The sequence below is a fragment of the Euprymna scolopes genome, chromosome 13 (assembly GCF_053919585.1).
Source record: "Euprymna scolopes isolate OS-2025 chromosome 13, ASM5391958v1, whole genome shotgun sequence".
Lineage (NCBI taxonomy): Eukaryota > Metazoa > Mollusca > Cephalopoda > Sepiida > Sepiolidae > Euprymna > Euprymna scolopes.
This window is the reverse complement of record NC_136494.1, coordinates 17,080,906-17,108,066: the sequence shown is the minus strand read 5'-3', so window position 1 is coordinate 17,108,066 and position 27,161 is coordinate 17,080,906. Positions and strand designations below refer to the sequence as shown.

At 32.4% G+C, this 27,161-nt stretch overlaps 1 protein-coding gene across 2 annotated transcripts in view; it reads left to right on the top strand.

Moving 5' to 3' along the window:
• LOC145291945 (uncharacterized) overlaps positions 1 to 27,161 on the top strand; it is a 1,383,621-nt gene that overhangs the window by 365,868 nt on the left and 990,592 nt on the right. For both annotated transcript variants that reach the window (XM_080137871.1, XM_080137870.1), the window contains exon 3: positions 7,184 to 7,283. In XM_080137871.1, the coding sequence (XP_079993997.1) occupies positions 7,184 to 7,283 (100 nt within the window). The remainder of the gene's footprint in view (positions 1 to 7,183; positions 7,284 to 27,161) is intronic.

Below are 27,161 nucleotides of genomic sequence, written 5' to 3'. Positions count from 1 at the left end.
GTCAATTTTAGCCGTTTTAACCCGAAAGGCACCCCTAGGGGATAACCGAAGATTTCCCGGAAAATCCGTTCTGTTACTAATTTAATCATATCCTGTTTAATATTTGTGCAAAATTTCCTAAAAAAATTCCAAGGCGTAGTTATTGACGAAGTGCGGACAGACGAACGGACGAACGGGCAAGGGTGAATTTACATATCCATAATCCTTTTGTCGGGTGACCAACAAGGAACAAACGTACATCAACGTTTAGGCTTTATTATAAGACGTTTTCATCCAGAAGAAGTCTTACAATGAAGACGAAACTTTGATGGATATGTGACTTTGTTTGTTCCTTTCCATCTCTCTCCCTCTCTTTCTCTCTCTCACACTGTTTCTCTCTCCTTGTCTCTCTCTCTTTCTATATATATAATAATATAATATAAAGCAAAGCAAGAACCCCCCACCCCAAATTATGTAGGCCATCCATAAGAAACAAATCCAATTGCTCACAATAGAAAGTATTTTCTTTACTATATTCTCGTGGAATTCCAAAAAAAAAATTAAATATGTCTTCCAAGGAATGAAATCGTATGACTTTCACGGAGAGACTGATTTGCAAAACATTTGTTTTTCCTAACTCGAAAAACGTGACGTCATTAGTCATATGATTCTATTTTGTTTAATGCCTTTGATCTGGTACTTTTTATCTTAGGTACTAATTTCTGGGAACGATTCTCTTTGCAGATCTGGCTTATTATCATGAACTCGGTTTGAAACTTGTCAAACTCCATACTAGCTAACTTGATCGCCATCGACGTAGTCTCCAAAATGTGGAACAAACATTAGTGAGTGTGTATATTAGCCTTTGTACGTTCGTATAAATGCGAATACATTTGTGTCTGTGTGTATTACGTGTGTGCGTGTGTGTGTGTCTGAGAGAGAGAGAGAGAGAGAGAGAGAGAGAGAGAGTATGTGTGCCCCAAAGATCTCTTTAATAGTGACTTGACCTCTGGAAAGTGACCCACTTGGTATTCACAAATTTGCATGGCCTGAAGTATGAAAGGAAGGCTGTGAGCTTGAACACAGTTCTGAAGCAGCCGACCAATTAAAACGGAGAAGTACTTCACCGAACATCTCAAATAGAAGAAGGTGAGACATCGACACAAATCATCAGAGATAAATAGAAAGATATATAGATAGCAAGATATATAGATAGAAAGATATATAGATAGAAAGAGAGAGAGAGAGAGAGAGAGAGAGAGAGAGAGAGAGAGAGAGAGAGAGAGAGAGAGGCAGACACTCTTAATGGAGCTCCTCGGGGAACGGTCGCGTTTTGCGTCCATCTGCTTAACTTGTCAGCTGAAAAGACGAAGACCTCCATTCTTTTCAGGAAGTCTCATGGTTACGCCAACTTCCGCTTACTAAAAATTATGACTTCATCCATTAATCTCCCAGCCCCAACCACTGCCCCATCGCCACAATGGTGTATCCTTGTGCCTGTTTTACAAGTGCTTTAATAGACTGTGCTCTGATGAACTGATATCATCCCCCTTCGACGTACATATAGCCGACGATCCCGAGAAGCAGCAAAATCCCATCCTTCACTGTTGAGTTCTCTAGATTTCAGAAAGATTTTTTAAAAATAGTTTTCCCTCGTCGGACTGCCAGACTTTGGAATTCCCCCCTCTTTCCTGCTTCTGTTATAATTTGCAAAAGTTTAAATGTAAGGTTAACTGACATATAGCTGCCCCGCTCCACACAGTTTGCTGTTAGCCCGGACCCCAATAACAACCCTTTACGTCTAAGTTGCAATATGTTTTTTTAGGGGTTAAAAAATGTTTAAGAACATGGGATGTCACTCATTGTCAACCATGACAAGCTAGACATTCAGATGTCATATTTTACAGGGTTTGATTTTAGGTGAATAATTAAAAAAAAAACCCTGAAAACTAGCGGGATCTTTGGAAATTCCACAGCGGATTCTTTCATATGTTATATATTGATGTTGACATTCTGTTTCGGATGCCTCAGTGTTACACTGGAGTCTGTTTACGTTTCTACATGCTTGCTTTTTGTCTAGTACCGCTTTCCGGCTTTCATGGAGCACGTTCGCACCCCTTGGTGACAAAACCCAAACTCTCTGCTCTAATCATTGGACCTGTAAATTCTGGTGATGGAGCTGATTAAAGGCACGTCTCCTTAACGTGACCTCTGGTCACCTACCTAAATTATTGTTTTGGATTTCTAAATTCTTATCTTTATAGCTACGTATACCTAAATCTATTAACATATCATTTAACTATTTTCATAATTAACTGTATAAAGTTCATTTTTCATAATTAACTGTATAAAGTTCATTTTGCACTTAATGTACTGCTTTGAACAAGTACGCCTCATATCTTAAAGTAAAACCTTAAGCAAACGACTGTTTTGTAATAAACATAAAACTGTCGATTGTCTTCTTTTTTGAGGAGGAAGTTAAGCTTTTTTTTTCCAATACTAATTTAAACCTTTAGAAATATCAACATTTCTTGAATTAAGTGTGACAAGTATTCCCTTGTTTAATCTTTACAATTCTTAAATGTTTTCAAAACATAAATTTACAGTTTTGGGAAACGTGATCCAGCCTAAAACTCATTCTATTTAAAATAAAATAAATTAAATTAGATAAAGTAGGTATTCGCAAAATTAACACCCGGAAGTGAGATATGACAAATACAGAACATCATGAGAGATGACGCCCGGTGTTTTGATATGTTTTAAACTGTTACAAACAATTCCGTAGAGGTGGTCCGAAATAGCTCGCATTGTAAACATTTTAGTGGTTGGAAATGTTTATATATATATATATATATATATATATATATATATATATATATATATATATATAATTTAAAGGAGATTAGAACAATAGTCTAAAGAGCTGAGTGTATTTCAATGTAACAGTGAAATTACTAGTTTAATTAAAATACAGGAAAGAGAAAGTGCTCGTTGTAATTTAGATATATAATAAGCTCGATAGGTAAATATCCTAGAGCTAATTCAATATTAAGTAATGTGATTGAATATATATATATATATATATATATATATATATATATATATATATATATAATGTGTGTGTGAGAGAGAAAGAGAGAGAGAAACACATATTACATGAGCAGTGTCTGAAAAGTATTGGGACTTGTTTAACAATATATATTTTACATTCAGGCGACAAAGTAGGAATTCTTTATTGTAACCCACCGAAAGTCTAATGTATTATCTTATCTTCCACTGCTAAGAATCTGGCTTGAATAAGTACTATTATTCTGTCTTTATCATTACGGCATTTTAATGACCGGCGTAGCTTCCAAACGTACTCCTCAAAGGTCCCCACAAGCTTGGAGAAAGTAAAAAGTCTCACGCTGCAAGATCAGGTATACGACCACGTGTTCAACAGCAATCGCCGATTCCAACGCCGTGTATCGTGCATTTTTTTCTTCCTAATTTTTTCTTGTTTTCGTTTCTCGTTCTGTCGTGTCGGCGTCTCTCACATTTGCGCTCTACTTTAGGCATCACCGACTCTCTAAACGCTAACGTCCACGTATGTGTGTGTGTGAGAAAGAAAGAGAGAGAGAAATTAACAATACTAAATTTTAAAGTATCCCCCAAATGTATTAAACTACAGAAAGGAAATAGCAAACACATGTAAAATAAACTTTACATAAAAATTACTACGCATTTAATAATTAATGAGTCAAAGTGACTTATTAACTAAATAATAATTAACTAAATAATAAACTAACAATAAACTAATTTGTAAATGCAAACACACATATTGAAACTAGTCGACGGCTAACACAAACAAAAAGGAGCTCTCTCCTCCTTCTATAAACGAACAAAGATGGAGGTGAATTAGAGATCAAGTGAATCTGCCTAATAAATGCACGGCTATTGGCTGCAATGAATAGGCGTGTGAATAACAAAATATCCGATTGATTAACTAGAAAACACAGCACTAAGTAAATATGACAACACGCAATAACATCGTTTCCATAGCCTGACTAACTCTCGCGAGGATGAAACGCAGAAAAATCCTGTGTAGCTTAATTGGCATATATATTTTTACAGCTAACTACCTAGCTCTAATCAGGTGTTGAGCACTGTTTAACAAGTACGGAAAATAGAAAGCTAAACCTTTATATAGATATACGAAATAACACATACGCACAATTTAAACACATATTACATGAGCAGTGTCTGAAAAGTATTGGGACTTGTTTAACAATATATATTTTACATTTAGGCGACAAAGTAGGAATTCTTTATTGTAACCCACCGAAAGTCTAATGTATTATCTTATCTTCCGCTGCTAAGAATATGTCTTGAATAAGTACTATTATTCTGTCTTTATCATTACGGCATTTTAATGACCGACGTAGCTTTCAAACGTACTCCTCAAAGGTCCCCACAAGCTTGGAGAAAGTAAAAAGTCCCACGCTGCAAGATCAGATGTACGACCACGTGTTCTTCAGTTCAACAGCAATCGCCGATTCCAACGCCGTGTACCGTGCAATTTTTTCTTCCTATTTTTTTCTTGTTTTCGTTTCTCGTTCTGTCGGCGTCTCTCACATTTGCGTTCTACTTTAGGCATCACCGACTCTCTAAACGCTAATGTCCACGTATTAGTGTTTTTTGTTGTTCTTATTCGTCCTCATTTTTCTCTCTCTACGTTGTTCGAATGCGCTAGAGATTGTGATCCTTTTAAACAAACGTCCGATGTTAGGTTTTTTTCTTTTTTTTTTAGTATTAGTATACCGAATAAATTTTGTTCATGTATTGAGTTAACAGGTGACCTAATTTTAACACGTTCGTGAAATATGTATGTGTGTACGTGTGGATGCGTAATCCAGAAAGATGTCTACATTCGCAACAAAGTTCCTTTAAATAGCTCAATAGTTCAATACTAGAGCTATAAATTATTTGAATATTTTGCGGCTATGAACAAACGATCATTATGTTAGTCCAAAAAGTCCGTTTATTGACTATATAAACAGCGTACGAATATATATATATATATATATATATATATATATATATATATGTGTGTGTGTATATATATATATATATAGGGTCAGCTGTACATGTTTTTTATTTGTTCTTCAACGTATATATATATATATATATATATATATATATATATATATATGTCTGCGTATATGGTCCGTTGTATATATGTATTTTTATTTTTAATTTAACGTATATATATATATATATATATATATATATATATATATATATATATATTATACTGTATCAATCGCTTTATTGCAGATTAGTAAAATATCAATATTTCACTAAATATACGCCACAAAAAAATGAAAGGACTGCTTTAAGGTTAGTTATTTCCCAAAATGTTATTCAAATCCATGCGATATTCACGAAGTTATGACATTTTATTTATTCTCAAGGATATTATACTGCCTATCGCCTTATTTCAGATCTCTTAAAGTGCCAAAAAATCAGGCGATTAAAGGTTATCGAAAAGTAAAGGGTAATTGCTGGACTCGCAGAAGGATTGCCCATCAAAAATATTTAGCCACGGAACTGGAAATGATCTAAGAACGCCTCATTTTTTAACAACCTCAACACCAAATCCAAAAAAGTAAGGGCACCAGGAGAAACTTTTCAGATCATGATATTCGGAAAATTCGTAGGGAAGTCAACCGAAACACAAACAGCACCAGTGCCTCCGTGTTTGAAAAAGCTAAAATCCCCCCAAGATCCAGGTGGGCCGAATACAATGTGTTGAATGAGACTGCAAGGAACATCAAACCTCTTTCAAGGCCTCCATTGAGCAAACAACATAGGGAAAAACGAATGGCTTGGACACAGAATTACATGAAAATGGATTTCCAACACGTCTTGTTTAGGAATGCAGCCAATGTTAGTCATGACGGTACGGATAGATGGACCGACGTTTGAAACCCGAACGGAACTCCGACCCGTTACAGAGTTAATCGCCAACAAGGAGGTGGAGGCATCAAGATTTTTTTGGGGGGGAATCATAGGGGATAAGTTGGTTGGACCATGCCGTGTGCTATAGGCTGTAATGCTTGCCAGCAATGCGTACACGGCCGTTTTGGATAATCATTTGTCGACATGACCAGATCACCTACCATTGTCACGTCGCTCTCAGATGATTTTTATACATCACAATGTACCATCCCATTCTGCTTGGAGCAACTGCAGCCTTCCTTGAATCTATGGGATTCGTTGGGAAAACTCTCATGACCTTACCACCGTGTTCTCCAGACCTTACCCCCATTGAATATCTCAGGTCAATATTAAAAAAAAGGAGTTTATGAGGGCGGAGAGCAATTTACTTCAAAAGATGCCTTGTGGAGGAACATAGTTGATGTTGCTAGAGCAATAATAACTCCCTTTAAGATCAAACAATTGACTTCTTTGGGGGGAAAAGGCTGTTTTAAGTTATTTAAAAAATGGTGGATATGCTAATAAATAATTAATTTATATGACATTCAAACCTAGGATATGCTTTTGTTTATTATTCTTTGACAAAAAAATATAATAAAAAGTAATATTCGCAGGATAAAACAGTATACTTTTGCCCTAGTGCAATATTTTAAGAGACCTACAATAGAGCTATGTTCAGTGGGAATTGATTAATAAATAATAAAATTTCATATCTTCGTGACTATCGCATGAATTTGAATAAAATTGTAGGAAATAACTAACCCTAAAGCAGTCGTTTGATGATAACATTTATATTTTGTGGTGACGAATATTTAGTGAAATATTAATATTTTACAAATCTGCACTAAAGCGATTGACACAGTATGTATGTATATATATATATATATATATATATATATATATATATATATATATAAACGACAGACAACCACAAAATTGGCGCATAAGCCTGAAGAATCCTAGAGTGGATGAAACGCGGAATATTCAGTGTAGCTTAATCGCCTCATATATTTTATAAATTACTATATATATATGTGTGTATATAGATATATACATGTATATATATTGTATATTGCAGATTAGTAAAATATTGATATTTACTAATCTGCAATAAAGCGATTGACACAGTTTATATTAAAAAATTGTACTTGTTGTAAATTGGTTTCCTCCTACATATTGATTTCCGAATTTTGGCTTCATTGTCTGTTATTTTCTTCTATTTCAGCCAATGACCACATTATTATCTCAAGTCAAACACGGATGGTCTTCTAACGATAATGAGATTTTCTATTACATTATACGAATCACCACTTCCTGTTTGCCATGTAAGTACCTACACAATACTTCCTGCTAATTGTAGAAATGTTAGATTAACTATTATAACGTAACAACCTATTCATATTAAAAACGATGTGTGATTGTTGAAATCTTTCGATGATGATCCGTGTGTTCGTAAAAGTCCAATCAAAACATTTTAGTTGCACGTTACTAACGAGATTTCACGTTACTTTACGAGACCTGTCAGTATCTGGGCAGATGGGATCTGCCATTTTGCTTTTCTTTTTTTGCCCGCAACCGGACCATACTCACCACACAAAATCATCCAGAAATTGGAGATAAGTCTCTTCCACGCTTTTAATATTGTTACGAATGGTGACAGCATTTTATCAGAGGGGTTGCTTTTCTTTTTCTCAATCACAAGTATTTTTACTTATTGATATATTTCGCCATCTTCATTATATTTGGTCTGTACTGAGCATAGGAATTTACTTGCATTTGTCGTATTTTGCTAAGTGAAATAATGACCAAAATTCATAGGATAACGTCCAGGTCAATTATGTATTTCGTATATTTTGGTTAATTGTCAGTCCAAATGTCTTGGATGCCTCGGTAAATGCTATCACTAAATCTTGCATTGCCTGGAGGCTGTGGGTCACAAGTGCTGAATCATCAGCAAAGAGTAGTTCATTGATCACTAACTCATGTGTCCTAGTGTTTGCTTGCAAGCGTCTGAGGTTGAAAAGGTCAACATCACTTCTGGTTCGGATGTAGAGATCACCGAGTTCTTCGGGCATGCTTTTCAGGACAGCAGTAAGGAAGATTGTAAACAGAGTTGGCGCGAGGACACAGCCTTGCTTGACACCGTGTCCCGGGTGGCAGGGGTTTTAGAGCTCCTATCAAACTCACATCGCACCTTCGACACGGACACTAACCGACCTCCGCGTCATCATCGAAATTGACGGACTGCCCAAGAGAGATATTTTGGTTAAAATGGTTTGTTTACGCCTACAACTACGAGACTGCTTTAGTTGAGCATATTCATTTTCAACTTTTGTCATAACGAGTCTAAATTCAAGCGACTTCTATCGTTCCACGTCAATATTAAAGAATTGATCCTGAGACGTTCAAACCAACAACGTTTAGATCTCATCAGCTTTATACTGAAATGCCTTTGCTCTGAACATGTGTAAGGTGACCATTACGCTCGAACCGTATTTATTAAAATTCAAACTTCTCGCACCCCCACGCCGTCTGAAACAAACAAACAAACATAAATAAATCTGATTCGGCTTTTCTTTCTTTTTTAACATAAGTCGTTTATTACCGTTTTTCATCTCCCCGTCTTGATGCCAGCATAAAAGTCTCTCGCTGTCATATGTCCATTTCATTTAGGCACATTTCTTTATCTTCCGACCGCAAGCTAGGTACAGCCTGCCAATTCTCACCTTCAATGTACACGCCCGTCTCATTCGGCGTTGACTTTTTCCTTCAACCACGTGGTGTCCTTTATTCTTTTCCTTGACATCCCAGCTTGCGCACGCTTTCTAACGTGCAAATATGGCTTTTTTCGACTACTGCTGCTAATATCCTCGCAAGTCAGCTATCTTACAGCTGTTGCTGATATTTTTCTACGCGCTCATACGTGCACTGTCACACATGTTCATATTCCAAATAATTTGATCTTGACAAGTTTATATTCGATTTATTTTCAACAAAACTGGATCAAGCCACTTCTATTATGACACACCAATATTAAAAGAATTGATCTTGACACGTTCAAATGAACAGCGTTTTTATCTGGACATGCTATGATTCAGGACGCTTTCATCTGAACTGGGTATTGATGTTTATTTTATCTAAACGTTCATATTCAAGATAATCTTGACAGTTTTATATTCGATTCATATTCATCTTAACGCGTTCATATTTTACACATTTGAATCCTTAAACGTAGATATTTAAATCGGCTTAATCTGGACACGTTATTATTCAAGACTCTATCATTTGTACTAGTTCATAAACTAAGGTGTCCAGATGGAATTTTTTTCAATCTCGAAAACACTTTCATTTGGACACGTTCATATTGAATCCATATTGCTTTGGACACGGCCATATCATCTTAATACCTACATACTCAAAACACTCTGACGTTACACTATTGTGTAGCTTATTCGACACTACAGTCAACACATATCCTAGCTAATACGCGTTTCATGAGTTGCCGTTGAAGTAAGAGGAATAAACCGTTGCATGCATGAAAGACGCAAGGAGAGACTTTCGCTGAGTTTTTTTTAGGAGGATGAGACTAACGTTATTTTATAAATTATTTATGGGTAAACTCAATTTTCTAACTTAATGAAATGAATGACGGAGCCGGACAGACATCGAGGTAACATTCTTCTTGGATTGTCAGTTTTCTACATCATGTACCGTGTCCCTTTCACATAGTTTCCACTGAGAAGGATAAAATTAACAGATATTAGAGAATTCCTATAAAAATCTAATCCATATAATTGTGGTGTAATGCTGTTCCTGTGCAGTTCTAGAAGGTCAGGTCCACCCTCCCAGGCTTTGCCTTCTCTCTTTGAATGCCGATGAGGCTGCCCGGGCACTTTTTGTAGGTCAGAGTTCCCCTCCTTGAGAACATTGATTAATCCCACTTTCTCACTATAGTGTCTTACAGTAGGAGAGAACTAAAAACCTTCCACCGACACTCATCTGGAAACTAATTTTTCTTCAACTTGAAAACGTGACGTCATACGTCATCGTTTAACTCTCTTTTGTCTACCGTTTGGTCTGCTGCCATTATCCTGCAACTCATCTATCATACAAACTCGGAAACCATTCTGTTTTATAGATCGGGCTTATCCCAGTGTGATCCTTGTCAAAATTCACACTAGCTAACTTAATCGCCACCGATGTAGGGCCCTTAAAATGTAACATTAATTCATACGGAGAAACTCCTTCATATTAACTGTATTTTGTATGAATTTATTTTTACATTAAATGGTTCAAGATTCATTAAATGTAAGACATATTTTTGGTTTTGATGAGGAGAAATGTCTTTAAAACCTATTTAAAAATAAGGTGCTTGTTCAGAACCCTCCCCTCCTCATATTAAAATGGAACAATTGAAAAAAACCCTGTATAATGTACATACACGTGAAGAAAAGGAAATATAATATAAATACGACGTAAATTGATCAAGTAGTTTTAGTTTAAAATAAAAAATAATAATTTTATGAGTAACCGAAGAACGGATGTTTTGTCGGCCATTTTATAAAAAAAACAATCTAGAAGAAACAAAGCGTATAACTAAATAATTCAAATTTGCAACATTTATGTTATAATGACTAATAATTCCCATCAATCGTTTAAAAATGATATTTTATACGAATAAAACTATCTGATATATTTACGTAATTTTTGGAATGTGACATTTTAATTTTATCACAGGTATGTGCACCATACATATTTTTCTTTATTTTTATTTTTATTGACCATATATGGGGGGGGGATTCTTGACAAGAACGGAAAATATTATCAAACTTATTATTTAATCATTGCAAGGGAGAGCATTGTTAGCTGATGTATCAGCTGTATGCCTGATGTTTAATAAATACTAGTAGGCCGCCCGGCGTTATGCGTTCGTAAGGTACGCTTAAATATGATATTTTAATTCATGCAGATTACGTATTTATTATTATAAATACAATTCTCTATGCATTATTATATGGAACCTAATATATTTTGTGATTTTAAAACTAAGATATATATATATATATATATATATATGTATATATATATAAATATGACTTGGGTGAATCAGCTAAAATCGAAACCAAAACATACTACTTTCCACTCTCATTACTCAGTTTCTGAGCCACGCCCACACGATCATATTTAATCATAGTTGGTGATTCCATGGTTTCTCTCATACCTGCTAAGCGTCCATCCATGCTTCCGTTCAGTCTTGAAAGACAAAGGATACCCCCTGTAGGGGCAGTAGCGCGTGTAATTGTGAGGCAAGGGTTGCGCAATAACAACCACACCTCTCCTGAATCGGCACTGTTTGAGTCCAGTGGAAAGGAGAAGACCAGGACGACTGGAAACAATGCCAAGATAAGCGGAGAGCACATACAGCACCTGAAAGTCCCAATTTTTTTTTTACAAGGTGTTCACCACTTATCAAGGCCCGGAAGTCACTCATGGATAAGGATTATTGTAAGTACAGTACGTTAATGTGGATATTTAAAGTGTCTACTTAAGGGGCGGTTCATCAGGAATTTGTTTATGTTGGACTTGAAGACATCCAAGTTGTAGTCAGGAGGAAAGCAAGCAGACGGAACAGAGTTCCACTGGCGTGCAATTCTAAGAAAGAAGTTTTGTTCATGGAATCTACGTTTTGATTTAGGCATAGATAAAGAGTGGGGAAAGTTTTTGACAGTGGATTCAGCTAGACGGGTGTTTTTTGTAAAAGATTGGCGAGGGGGGACCAGAGATTGGAGTTAAGACGAGCACCTGCCATGGAAATTCATAGCCCTTCAGCCCCCGGAGGGGCATAGGCCATCTACAACTTTTTGTAAATGTTTTGTAGCGAGGAGTTCTTTTTACAGGGTGAGGATGCTGGTCTCACGCCCAACCTTCCCAGAAGGTACATATGGCGCCTAGCCTTCCCAAATGGTCATCCATCTGGTACTGGCCAGGCTCAACATTGCTTAACTTCGGTGATCTGGCAAGAACCGGTGTGTCAACGTGATTGTGCAGTATACTCTCCCAAATGGTCATCCATTTAGTACTGACCAGGTTCAACGTTGCTTAACTTCGGTGATCCAGCGAGAACCGGTGTGTCAACCTGATTATACCTACTAGGCGTACTTCTTCATAATTTGGGTCCCAAAATAGATCCTCGCATTGTTGCTCAATGCACACAATATATACTTCTCTTTTCTGTGTAATCTTCGATTTTTGTTGTAGACTTTCCTTATCTTTCACATAATGTAATCTGTCACATCTGGGAAGGTGTCACTCAGAGCACCTGTTCGTGCCTACTACAATGTCTACTTTGGTTTATCTCTTCGTTCACACACCGTTCATTCCGTACAGAAGAAAGATCGATTGACGTTTCTCTACTTTCTTATTATTTCCATAGAATGTACTTGACTGACCATACAATATTTCTGGTTCCTTTTCGTTGGATATTTACAGCGAGAACTCGTCTTACTTAAGTTTTGAAGAAATTATAGGTACTTTGTCGAACAGCCTTGATTTTGTCGATTGCACATTTGGATGACAATACCATAATGAGCGTGACCAGAGAAAAACATCGAGAACATGTCCATTCTCTAGAATACAATGTTTTCGTTTGAAAACAAAAGAATGAACATGCGATTTCTTCATGAAAAAAACAAAAAACAAAAACAAAAACAAAAAAAAAACAAAAAACAAAACAAAAAAAAACACTTGGGACACATCGTTAACAAAAACGATAGAAGACCGGACTCGGAAAGCGACATATCTATGAAAAATATGCCGACTCCCACAACTATTAGAGAATTACGAAGATATTAGGGTTAACGAGCTATTACAAGACATTTATTCCCTATATTTAGAACCTTCGAGCCGGTCCCACTGAAGGAACCACTTAAAAAAAAAAATAATGAAATGGACACCTGAATGTCAGACGGCATTCGATTAAATATAAAAAAAAAAAAACCTTGACGTGATATTGTTTCCTCACTCACTATGAAGCAAAACTAAATATCATACCTGCTAGCAATAAAAACTCGCACGGATTAGCGGCCTGTATCTTATATAAACTGCCAAACGGAAATTAAAAAAAAAACAAACTATTACATAAGCGTTAGTGTCAAGATCTCTGCGACCTGTAACTGTCCACCTGTACATGAAATCATGAAAATTGGTCACTCATCTCATGAGATGTATATCAATAACTTATTGAATTTTCAAGAGTCTACGACAATTTTAAATGCGTGTACAACAGAAATCTGGAAACTTATTTACGGCACCTCTTTTATAAATAGATGTTGGAAGTACCAACGTTAACTCAGCTGCTTATGGGTCGTCTAGTTTACTCTATAATCTCTTTTATTAGAATGACTTCCAATTTGACAGAAATAACGATTTTTTTATTTGCAAATCATATGACAGTCGAGCCCGAGTTCATTATAAAGCCTTTGTTAAATAAACCTCGATAAAATGAATCGACATCGCTCAGCTTCAACTCCATTTCATCGCTTGTGTTAAGAAAAATTTTCGATTTTCATCTTCGACACCGGAATGTAAAATCAATACGTTCGTATCATTTTTATCCTGGTGTTGTTTGAAAATTAAGGTCTACTTCTTAGCCTGAGGGCAGAACTCAGACGAATCGATAAAGCTAAAGGAGTTTTTTTTGTGTCTTTAGTGTAGAACGTTTCAAAATTTGACTCGTAAATAGTTGCGTATTAAAGCAATACCGGCCAGACTTAACATTCGTCCAATCGAATAATTCACGATGAAAATATTCTGAGTGACTAACTGACGGACAGACAAAGCTTTTAATAAACATGCACGTTTACGAGATTATTTCAATGACTAAGAATAAGTGCTCCATGAAAATTTAATGGTTGAATATTATTAAATTTGGGATCGTATTTTCATTAAATATAAACACTTATTAATCCCTAATAGTGCATCAAACGAATACTATTATACTTAGTTCGCTGCACCTTATTATAACAAAGGTGCATAAAAAATCACACATAAACCCAGTAGTTTAAAAAAAAAGTGGAACGGACAAACCCACAGACTAGTAGAGATGTGTGTGTGTAAAGTTGAATGTGTGTGCGTGTCTGTGTGTGTGTGTGTCTGGTCACGATCTGGTCACGAATAGGCTCCTCTATGGTTGACTATTTTAAAAAACTGATTACATATAATGATAGAGGATGTATCGAGACACAGGAATGGGTATGTCTGATCTGGCAGAACGGTTGTTCATTAAAATTGTGGGGTCTGTATTCGCGCCTGGTCTACAAAGTATGGAAATAAAAAAATTAAAAATTAAAAAAAAAAACGTTTACAAGTGTTTTTGATATAGATGTACATAAGAATACTTTGATAAGTATGTTTTAAGGTAAATAGGGATGGTATAATAAAATTGTGGGGTCTGCGTTCGCGCCTGGCCTCCATAGAATGGAAATAGGCACAAACTTTACTAAAGACTTTTCATATCTATCTTCGTGAGTATACTTTGATAATTATGTTTCAGTTTGAAGAAATATGGTGTGTTCATTCGCACCTGGCCTCCATAGAATGGAAATATGTCACAAAGTTTAACAAGTTTTTTTTAATATAGATCCACAGAATATTGTGATAAGTGTTTCAGTGTGAACAGGTATGGTATAATAAATTATGGGTTTATCTATTTTATTTTTACTTTGATCATATTTTGCTTTGGTTTTGATAACCCCAAATTTCAAGCTATCTCTTTACAACCCTTCCTTTTTATAACCTATTATACTTTCATAAATCAGAGTCCATTTTCTGTAGGCTATTTTTGAACCCAGTCAACGGTTACTGGGTGAAACGCGGAATATTCTATGTAGCTTAATTACCATATGTATTTTATAACTTATATATGTTATTACAGTATCCTTATTATTGTAATAGTTGTCTGCACGTATATTTCCTTCCATTTATTCACTTTAACGTTGAATAACTTAAAAATCTTGGATGCCTATAAAATTTCATATTTATAACGTTTAAGACTAGATATGTAGAAAAAATCTAAGTAATCTTTGCTCCTTTTAGTATTTTATACCAATCTTGAATTATAATATGATCACAGAATATGACCTATTAAAAATCTATTTTAGTCAAATAATGATCTGTCTTATTTTAAATCATAAAATTCGATTTTAAATACGAAAATTAAAATTAACAATGCTATTTTCATATATTCGTTCGTTAGTACAATTTATGACCCCAAAATTAAAGAAATTTGTGGCTACAAAATAAAATAAAATGAACTCTATGATTGATTATTTTAAATTATTTAAACTGCGAACATATTCGAAATGACTAAAACTTATATATATATACTAGCATTTCAGCCCGGCGTTGCCCGGGTGTTTGGAGGTGTACGTTGAGCAAAAAAAAAAAAAAAAAAAAGAAGTCAACTTTTAAAATTTTGACCCCTATTATGATCCCTTAACATTTATTGTTTGGAGCTCAAATCAAGTTATTAAGTTAGATCCATGTCCAAGGACCTATATCTAAAATTTCAAGTGTTTAGACCCAAAATTGTCGGAGGCGCTTGGTAAAGTTCTTAAAGGTCAAATCGTTGAAATTTGACCCCTTCACAACCAAAATTTTGGCCTAAAACGGATTACAAAGATTTACCCAAATCTCAGTACCTTGTATATAAAATTTCGAACAAACTGTTCTACATATTTGCTTCCGAAGTCCAGAACCTGTAAAGTGTTAGTGTCACCTTAGACGCAGCGCCTCAAAGCCTTTTCTAAACCTCAGTTGAAACCATAGCCAATAAGTGCCAATATTTTGTTCCAGCTTCTAAACCCTGTATCGGAGAGGTTTTAACGATCCCCATCCCTCTGTTCTTGTCCTCACATCTCCTCTCTTTCTCCCTTTAAAACCCTAATATCTACTAGATGGGGTCAAGTCGTTTAAGATCTAAATATACTTAAGAAAAAACTAATATTTCATTAGGAAATAAAACTCCGACAGAAACCTACCAGAATTTACTCCTCCGTTTTAGTTTATAAAACATTATACAGGGTGGTCGGCCTTCGGGACAAGATCAAAGTGTAGTATCTGTTCCGACAGATGCTGCACTTAAGATAATTTGTACCAGTCAATGGAGGGGAAACCCTCTATACTGGGAAAATTATTATTTTTGGTAACCAGAGTGCCCCCTTTTTGCCTACTTTTAGGGGAGCTGGTTTTTACCTCACATTAAAAACGGCCTTGTGCCTAATTTGCTCAGTGGGGGAGCAAATAAATACCATCTGTTCCGACAGATACTGCAAGCAAAGACCATATGTGGGGGCGACCCCACATATAAGACCTTGATCAATGTAGGGGCAACCCTTTATACCAATTGTCACTATCCAGCTCTCCTACTCCCCGGGGAGCTGGTCCCCATTTCCCCTTCACTCCTCACATTAAAAATCGGCCTTGTGCCTAATTTGCTCGGTGGGGGAGCAAATAAATACCATCTGTTCTTCAGATGCTGCATTTCAATTTCTTGTTCTCTGTCAGTGGAGGAGAAATCCTTCACGACTGAGACAATTTTTATTTTTGTTCCTTTTCTCCACGTTAAAAAACGACCCTGGTGTCTAACTCTGTTCCGTGGGGAGGCATTGTAAATAGGAACATTATAGAGGGTGCTCGCTAGAAAAGCAGGAACTTTTCAAGCAACGATTTATTTTTACAAAGAATAATGTTTGCAAAGTTTTTCCATAAAAAAAATGTTATATTATACTCATAGATACTCAAAAGGTCGTCTGTGCACTTCACTGCAGCGTATTAACCTAGAAATCCACGCTCGACAATAAAAGAACCAATAAAAAATAGCAATCACGATTTTTACCCATGATTTAAACTGACTCAAATTTCCCGCTTTTCTAGCGACCACTCTGTGCTATACGTTAAACACGTTTTAATAACTTTAATATAAGAAAAATATATCTTAATTTAATATATATGAACTATAGAACGTATTTCTCTATAAACAGTACGTAACAAACTTCTTTTCAGTTACAATATTCCAGTATTTTGCCTGAGCAAATAGTGAGTTACTCAAAGGACTCTGTAAAGTATTTTACCAAAGTGAATATAATGCAGTACCTCATATGCATGGCTTGATCTACAAAAACTTCACTTTCTAGCATGGAATGGGCATAAAGAACTCACCATTCATACTAGAATACAGCAGTAGTCATTGCATCCTCATTCATTAACCCATGATTATAGTTTTGACATGACGTTATATATTTATAATTTAAACCTTCTTGTGAATACAGCTGAAAATATTGGCTCAAAAATATTTATGATTTAAACCCTCTTGTGAATATAGCTGAATATATTGGCTCAAAAATATATATGATTAAAACCTTTTTTGAAATATAGCTGAATATATTGGCTCAAAAATATATATGATTAAAACCTTTTTGGAAATATGGCTGAAAATATTGGCTCAAAAATATATATGATTAAAACCTTTTTGGAAATATGGCTGAAAATATTGGCTCAAAAATATATATGATTATAACCTTTTTGGAAATATGGCTGAAAATATTGGCTCAAAAATATATATGATTAAAACCTTTTTGGAAATATGGTTGAAAATATTGGCTCAAAAATATATATGATTATAACCTTTTTGGATATATAGCTGAATATATTGGCTCAAAAATATATATGATTAAAACCTTTTTGGAAATATGGCTGAAAATATTGGCTCAAAAATATATATGATTAAAACCTTTTTGGAAATATAGCTGAAAATATTGGCTCAAAAATATATATGATTAAAACCTTTTTGGAAATATGGCTGAAAATATTGGCTCAAAAATATATATGATTATAACCTTTTTGGATATATAGCTGAGTATACTGGCTCAAAAATATATATGATTAAAACCTTTTTGGAAATATGGCTGAAAATATTGGCTCAAAAATATATATGATTAAAACCTTTTTGGAAATATAGCTGAAAATATTGGCTCAAAAATATTTATGAATTAACCCTTCTTGTAAATATAGCTGAAAATATTGGCTTCAAATTAATTATGATTAAAACCTTTTTGTAAATATAGCTAAGAATATTAGCTAAAAAATGTTTATGATTGAAACTTTTTGTAAATATAGCTAAAAATATTGGCTAAAAATATGTATGATTTACACTTTTTTATAAATATAGCTGAAAATATTGGCTCAAGAATATTTCTGATTTAAACCTTCTAGGAAATTATAGCTAAAAATATTAGCTTAAAATATTTATGCCTTAAATCTTTTTGTAAATATAGCTGATAATATTAGCTGAAAAATATTTATGGTTTCAAGCTTTTTGTAAATATATCTAAAAATATTGGCTCAAAAATAATTGATATAAACCTTTTAAATATAGCTGAAAATATTAGCTCAAAAATAGTTTATATAAATAGTTGTCCTGGCCATCACTCTCTCTTTTTTACAAGCTAATAAATACATTGAAGAGTCTGTCTTATTTCAAAATATCAAGGGATATTTCATTATTAGCAAATGATAAATTGCCAGCAAATAAATTGATGCCATGACCGGATATTGAAACCGATAACTCAAGATCTTCATTCTGAGCTATTCAACCTTCTTGTAAATGTAGCTGAAAATATTAGCTTAAAATGTTTATACTTTTAGCGTGACGTCAAAGATTTATGATGGATTGAAAAATAAACGATAATAAACTTAAAAAAGAAAAGGGTAAGCATTATTAATAGTATTGCAAATTATTTTACTAATCTAAAATAATTCTATTTAAGATATATATTGTATTTTGTTCTTTTACGACGAACAAAACTACACTAGTTAATAAAACACTGTTTTTTCACAACTTACCTAAAATACGTCTGTTAATACTCAATTCGAAATGACTAAAACTTATATATATATATATATATATATATATATATATATATATATATATATATATATATATATATATATATATATATACTAGCATTTCAGCCCGGCGTTGCCCGGGTGTTTGGAGGTGTACGTTAAGCAAAAAAAAAAAAAAGAAAAAAACTTTTAAAATTTTGACCCCTGTTATGACCCCTTAACATTTATTGTAGGGGGCTCAAATCAAGTTATTAAGTTAGATCCATGTCCAAGGACCTATATCTAAAATTTCAAGTGTTTAGACCCAAAATTGTCGGAGGAGTTGGGTAGAGTTCTTAAAGGTCAAATCGTTGAACTTTGACGCCTTAACAACCAAAATTTTGGCCTAAAACGGATTACAAAGATTTACCCGAATCTCAGTACCCTGTATATAAAATTTCGAGTCTGTAGACATGCATATGAGGCAATCCATTATATTCATATATAATCTGTAGCCATGCATATGAGATAATATAATATTCACTGTGGTAAAATACTTTACAGAGTCCTTTGAGTAACTCACTATTTGCGCAGGCAAAATACTGGAATGTTGTAACTGAAAAGAAGTTTGTTACGCACTGTTTGTCAAGAAATACGTTCTATAGTTCATATATATTAAATTAAGATATATTTTTCTTGTGTTAACGTTATTAAAACGTGTTTAACGTATAGTACAGGGTGGTCGCTAGAAAAGCGGGAAATTTGAGCTAGTTTAAATCCTTGATAAAAATCGTGATTGCTATTTTTTTATTGGTTGTTTGACAGAGTTATTGCGTAGGAAAAAGTTATTGCGTAGGAAAAACGCACGCATGTGAACGTGTCTGTGTGTGTGTCTGTATGTGCGTGCGTTTTTCCTCCGCAATAACGTTTTCCTACGCAATAACTCTGTCAAAGAATCAATAAAAAAATAGCAATCACGATTTTTATCCCTGATTTAAACTGGCCCTCAAATTTCCCGCTTTTCTAGCGACCACCCTGTACTATACGTTAAACACGTTTTAATAACTTTAACGTAAGAAAAATATATCTTAATTTTATATATATACGAGAAGGAACGCTTGTTAATGAAATACCCAATTGGAAATAACTAAAATATTACTATGAAAAATGGATATTTACTAAATTTTTAAAAATAAAAATTTTAATCGTATCAAAAAATTACTACAATAATAATAATAATAATAATAATAATAATACTAATAATAATAATAAGTATAATTGGAATCAGAGGAATGGCTGCAAAAATACAATGACTAACGATAATGAAAACGTCTGAAATATTAAGGAAATCCATGGAATGTGTAGAATAATACAAGTATACAATATAATGAAGAAGCGTTACAGGGAATTAAAAACCTTCAGCTGCATATCTATAATTTCTACATCCCCATCATGTATCCCCTCCCATTGTCTCATTACCGTCCCCCTAAAAAAAGTTATACCAGAGAACCGAGAAGGGTCAAGAACCAAAGAGAAGGAGGATGGAAAGACCGAGAAGAGAGCGCTGACCAGACCTCCGGTAGACAAGCGTGAAGAGAACTGGTATCTTGAGGAGGCTTAATGCCACTCAAATTCCGGCATAGACCAATGGCCGCTGCCAGCGAGAAATCAATGGTAAGGGACTGTTGCGATGACGCAAATTTATTTGTAAATGCTATCGAAGGGGGTTGAGATAGCTGAACGTCTGGGGAGACTTGTTGTCACTCCGCTTCCAGAGAACACCACAGGTGTCCAATCAGATCTTTGATGACTTTTGAGAAAGCTCCATGTCAGCCAATAAATAATAATGATAAAATCAATACAATTGATGATAATATAAAAATTATTACTTAAAATTCATAATAATATAACAGTTCTAAAATTTAATAATAATGATAAAAATTACTAAACAACTGGTAATAATAAAGCATACTAAAATCGATAATAGTAATTATTAAATAGTCATAATAAGAAAATATAATTCTAGTAATAATAGTAATTATAGTAATAATAGAAATAATAATAGTAATTATAAATAGTCATAATAAGAAAATATCATAATTCATAATTCTAAACGTAAATAAAGCTGGATAATGCTTAGAAATCATCAATATTTAATAATAATAAAAAATACAACAAAGAATTGATTAGGAAAAAGTAAAAAAATTATATTGATAAGAATAAATAATAAAAGTTCATTGTCATAATATTAAACATAAATAATAATTAATATAAAAAATCACAAAACATTGATAATAAAAGCAGTTGCTAAAAATTGATAACCATACAATTATTAAATATTAATGATTAAAAACGATTATGAAAAATTGATAATGAAAGGATAACTAAAGGTTAATTACAATTAAAATTACTAAAAATGTATTATAATAAAATATTCTTACGAATTGAACCTAGTACAAAATTATTAAAGATTAATAATATTACAAAACATTAGAAATTAAAGGTTAATTATAATAAAAAATTTACAATAATGAAAAATTACTAAAAGTAAAAAAAATATGAATAGTAAAATGTATACATTGATAATGATAATAAAAATAGCAACGGTTAATAATTAATAAATTAATAATAATTAAAAAAATATGTAAAATACGAGGGCATTTAGTATAGATTGATAACAATAAAGAAATTACAAAAAATAAATAATAATAAAATTTATAAAATGGATATTAATGAAGGTTACTAAAACTTCATTATAAAAGAATGAAAATTAGCAAGAGAAAAAATTACAATAATAAAATCCTAAAGTGTTATAATAAAAAAATAGTAATAATTCTTATTAATGAAAAAATAGTAAAAATTGATAATAATAAAAAATAGTAACAATTGATAATAATGAAAACATAGTAAAAATTAATAATAATTAAAAAAATAGTAAAAATTGATAATAATGGGAAGATACGAAAAATTAATAATAATGAAAAAATATTAAAAATTGATAATAATGAAAAAATATTAAAAATTGATAATAATGAAAAAATAGTAAAAATTAATAATAATGAAAAAATAGTAAAAATTGATAATAATGAAAAAATAGTAAAAATTGATAATAATCTAAAAATATCAAAATGAATAATAATGAAAAAATAGTAAAAATTCATAATAATGAACAAATATTAAAAATTGATAATAATGAAAAAATAGTAAAAATTGATAATAATCTAAAAATATCAAAATGAATAATAATGAAAAAATAGTAAAAATTAATAATAATGAACAAATATTAAAAATTGATAATAATGAAAAATAGTAAAAATTGATAATAATCTAAAAATATCAAAATGAATAATAATGAAAAAATAGTAAAATTAATAATAATGAACAAATATTAAAAATTGATAATAATGAAAAAATAGTAAAAATTGATAATAATGAAAAATAGTAAAAATTGATAATAATCAAAAATATCAAAATGAATAATAATGAAAAAATAGTAAAAAATTGATAATAATAAAAAAATAGTAAAAAATTACTAATAATGAAAAAATAGTAAAAATTGATAATAATGGGAAAATACTAAAAATTAATAATAATGAAAAATAGTAAAAATTAATATTAGTGTAAAAACTAGTAAACATTAATAATAATGAAAAAATTGTAAAAATTGATAATAATGAAAAAATAGTAAAATTAATAATAATGGAAAATAGTAAAACATTGATAATAATGAAAAAATAATAAAAATTGATAATAATGAAAAAATAGTAAAAAATTAATGATAATGAAAAAATAGTAAAAAATTGATAATAATGAAAAAAATTTTTAAATTGATGATAATGGAAAAATAGTAAAAATTTATAATAATGAAAGAATAGTAAAAATTAATAATAATGAAAAATAATCAAAAATTGATAATAATGAAAAAAAATAAAAATTGATAATAATGAAAAAATAACAAATATTGATAATAATGAAAAATAGTAAAAAATTGATAATAATGAAAAAATAGTAAAAAGTGATAATAATGAAAAAATAATAAAAATTGATAACAATGAAAAAATACTAAAAATTGATAATAATGAAAAAATAGTAAAAATTGATAATAATGAAAAAAAATTGATAATAATGAAAAAATAATAAAAATTGATAATAATGAAAAAATAATAAAAATTGATAATAATGAAAAAATAGTAAAATTTGATAATAATGAAAAAATAGTAAAATTTGAAAATGAAAAATAGTAAAAATTGATAATAATGTAAAAATAATAAAAATTAATAATAATGAAAAAATAGTATAAATTAATAATAATAAAGAATAATAAAAATTGATAATAATAAAAAATAATAAACATGACTAATAATGAAAAAATAATAAAAATTGATAATAATGAAAAAATAGTAAAAATTGATAATAATGAAAAAATAGTAAAAATGTATAATAATGAAAAAATAATAAAAATTGATAATAATGAAAAAATAGTAAAAAAATTATAATAATGAAAAAATAGTAAAAAATTTATAATAATGAAAAAATAGTAAAAAATTGATAATAATGAAAAAATAGTAAAATTAATAATAATGAAAAAATAGTAAAAACTGATAATAATGAAAAAATAGTAAAAATTGATAATAATGAAAAATAGTAAAAATTTATAATGATAATAAAATATATAAAAATGGTTAATAAAAATTACTAAAAATTGATTAAAAATAATGAAAATTAATAATAATAAAAAATTACTATGTTTCATAATAATAATAATGATAAACCCCACATTTTTATAATAATACAAAAATTAGTAAAAATGGATAATGAGGAAAAAATAATAGAAATTGATAATAATAAAAACTAACTAAGAATTGATACTACTATGAAATTACAAATAATTGATGAAAATAAAAAAATCCTAAACATTGATAACAATATAGATAGAAAAAAAAAACGGCGGAATGTGTCCATCTAATGATGTATGTATTTTGATCATAATTGAAGATGCTATTTATGATACGAAAGTGAAGTTCAGCTGAAAAATTGCGATGAAGAAAAGAAAAGCTAAAAGAAACATTTAATAGCGAAACCGGAAAATGAAAGAAAACCGATAAAATCCGCCCTCGGCACTGCCTTTCCAATTAGACAACTTTTCAACTTTAAGTAGTACTCAATACGCATGCTTATTATTAGAACTTTATAGAATACATTATATGCTGACAAAACACCAAACATGTCTGTTATATATTTATATATGTGTATATATGTATATATATATATGCATGTATATGTGTATATATATATGTATATATATGTATATATATGCATATATATATGTATATATGTATATATATGCATATATATGTATATATATATATACGTATATGTATATATATGTATATACATATATATTTATATATGTATATACATATATATATTTATATATGTATATATTTATATATGTATATACATATATATATTTATATATGTATATATTTATATATGTATATACATATTTATATATATATGTATATATATGTATATATATGCATGTAAATATATATATGTATATATGTATATGTATATATGTATATATATGTATATATGTATATATGTATATATATGTATATATATATATATATATATATATATATATATATATATATATATATATATGGTGGATGAGGGTTCAGTATGCAATCTTCAGCAGCTCCCAAGCTCTGTGACACCACATGCGTAATTGAAATCCTGTAGACGTCCGGCAGACTCCTCCGCAGATGGTGAACTTTCATATGTTCGTCGGTCAAAGATGCCTTCTCGAGTGAACAGATAACCCTGCTTTGCTGCGTGCTCTGTAACCACAATGTCATACATATTCATTTTTAGGTGGATGTTTCTTGTGTTTTGCCTTCATATTTGCACGAAGGGTGTCCCTATGACAAAGGCGGTTATGTTCAAATTCTTTGGTTCCCAGGAAACACATCTTCCTCCATTTTCTGCGATCCCCTGTTGCACTCTCCCAGGAACTCAGAGAAATTCCCCAACGTTTCAGTTTTTATTTTAGTTTATCTTTGTAACGAAGCAAATGGCGCCCTATTGGACGGCAAGAATTTGTCAGTTGCCCATAAAAAAGTTGCTTAGGAACTCTTGAGTCACCCATTCTTACAAGATGACCCGACCACCGCATTGGTATCCTGATCAAAAATGATTCAATACCAGTGATTTCACATCGCTCCAGTAATTCCCCATACGGAACACAATCCTGCCATCCAATATATCAAATAAAACGCAGGCATCTCATATGGAAGGAGTTAAGCTGATTCATATGCTTGCGGTACAAGGTCCACGTTTCGGCACCATACAGAAGAGCAGGCAGAACGACAGATTTGTAGACTGCCACCTTTACTTTTAGAGACACATCGTGGCTGTTCCAGAGTCTGTGTCGCAGCCTACCAAATGCCTCACTAGCTTTATTAATTCTACATTGGGTGTCCTTTTCAAATTTAGCATCATCAGATACAATAGAGTCGAATTATGTAAAAGAAGATACTGTTTTCAAATCTTCACCATCAACATATACCACTGGTTGTGAAGAGGACGGAGTGTTTGGTTTTGGCTGGTGAATCATTTCAGTCTTTTTATGCTAATTGTAAGACCGAAGGCCTTACATGCACGAGAAAAGCTATTGAGGATGTTCTGCATGTCATGAAGACTATGGGTGACAAGAGCACAGTCATCAGCATAAAGGAGGTCAAGAACAGTCTGCACAGAAGTCTTGGTTTTGGCCTTGAACCGTTGCTGGTTAAATAATCCTCCACTTGATCGATACTCAACACCTATGCCTCCTGAGGTGTTCCTGAAAGTTGTCTCAAGCATCACCGAAAAGAAAAGAGCAAATAGGATCGGAGCAAGGACACATCCTTGCTTAGTTCCATTTGTACACTTCAAATGGTTCACTTTGTTCACAGCCAGATCGTAATGTCGCCACCATTACCCAGTGAAAAGAGACAATCACATTCAACATCTTGTCCGGAATACCAACCCTCCTAAAAACAGTCCACAGGGCATCCCTAGAGACGGTATCAAATGCCTTTGTGAGGTCAACGAATGTGACAAACAAGTCCTTATTCTGCTCCCTCGCTTTCTCCTGTAGTTGCCGAAGGCTGAAGATCATGTCCACAGTACCTCTTCCTGCCCTAAAACCACACTGGGTTTCTGGGAGCACAGTTTTACAGATTGAACCATTGAGTCTGTTTAGAGTTACCCGAGCTAGAATCTTACCAGCAACAGACAAAAGAGAAATTCACACTCACACTTATTTCCTTTGTGCTTAAACAGGTGAATAATTGACGCGTCTTTGAACTGTTGTGGCACGGTACCAAGTTCCCATATTAATGAAAACAGGGCACTCAGTTTCCTGATTAACAGTTGGCTTCCACATTTGTATACTTCTGAAGGTATGCCGTCATAACCTGGAGCCTTACCATTTGAAAGTTGCTTTACAGCCCATTCAATCTCCGACATGGATGGAGTATCAGCAAAAGCCTCGATCGTTAGCCTCTGAGGAATACCATCAATCACTCCTCGATCCACTGTCGATTCTTTGTTTAAAACATTTGAAAAGTGTTCAGCCCAGCGCTTAGGTATTTCTTTCTTATCAGTGAGGAGAATGGCATCCGACGAAAATATTGGAGATGTCCCCCTTAAAATGGGACCAAACACCCCCTTGAGGTTTTGGTAGAATGATTTAAAATCACACATATCCGCCGCATCTTGTAAGGCCTCAGCTTTCTGCTCCCACCAGTTTTGTTTCATTTTCCGGAGCCGAGATTGTGCCAACCTTTTGGCCATTCTGAAAGGCTTGTGTTTCACTGAAGAATTTTTGTTAGTAATCCATACTTGATGGGTTTGATGCATGTTATTGAGCAGTGGGACGATAGTTGGATCATTTTCATCAAACCAATCTTGGTTTTTCCTTCGAACATATCCTAATGACTCTTTAGCAGAGTCATATACTGCAGTTTTAAACTCTCTCCAAGATGCCTTAATATCATTCCCACACACAACGGAGGACAGCTTTTCATCAGTAGCCTTTTGAATTGAGTGCATTACCTCCTTAACTTTCAACTTGCCTACATCAATTCTCTTGATGGAAGAATTACGTTGGTTTCGAATAGGGCGCTTGGTTTTCATCCTGACTGTGGAGCAGATCAATTTATGGTCTGACCAACATTCCCCGATGCTGTAAGAACGTGTAAGATTTATATCTTGTCTATCAGAATGACGTACAATGACATAATCAATGAAATGATAATGATTAGACCTGGGAT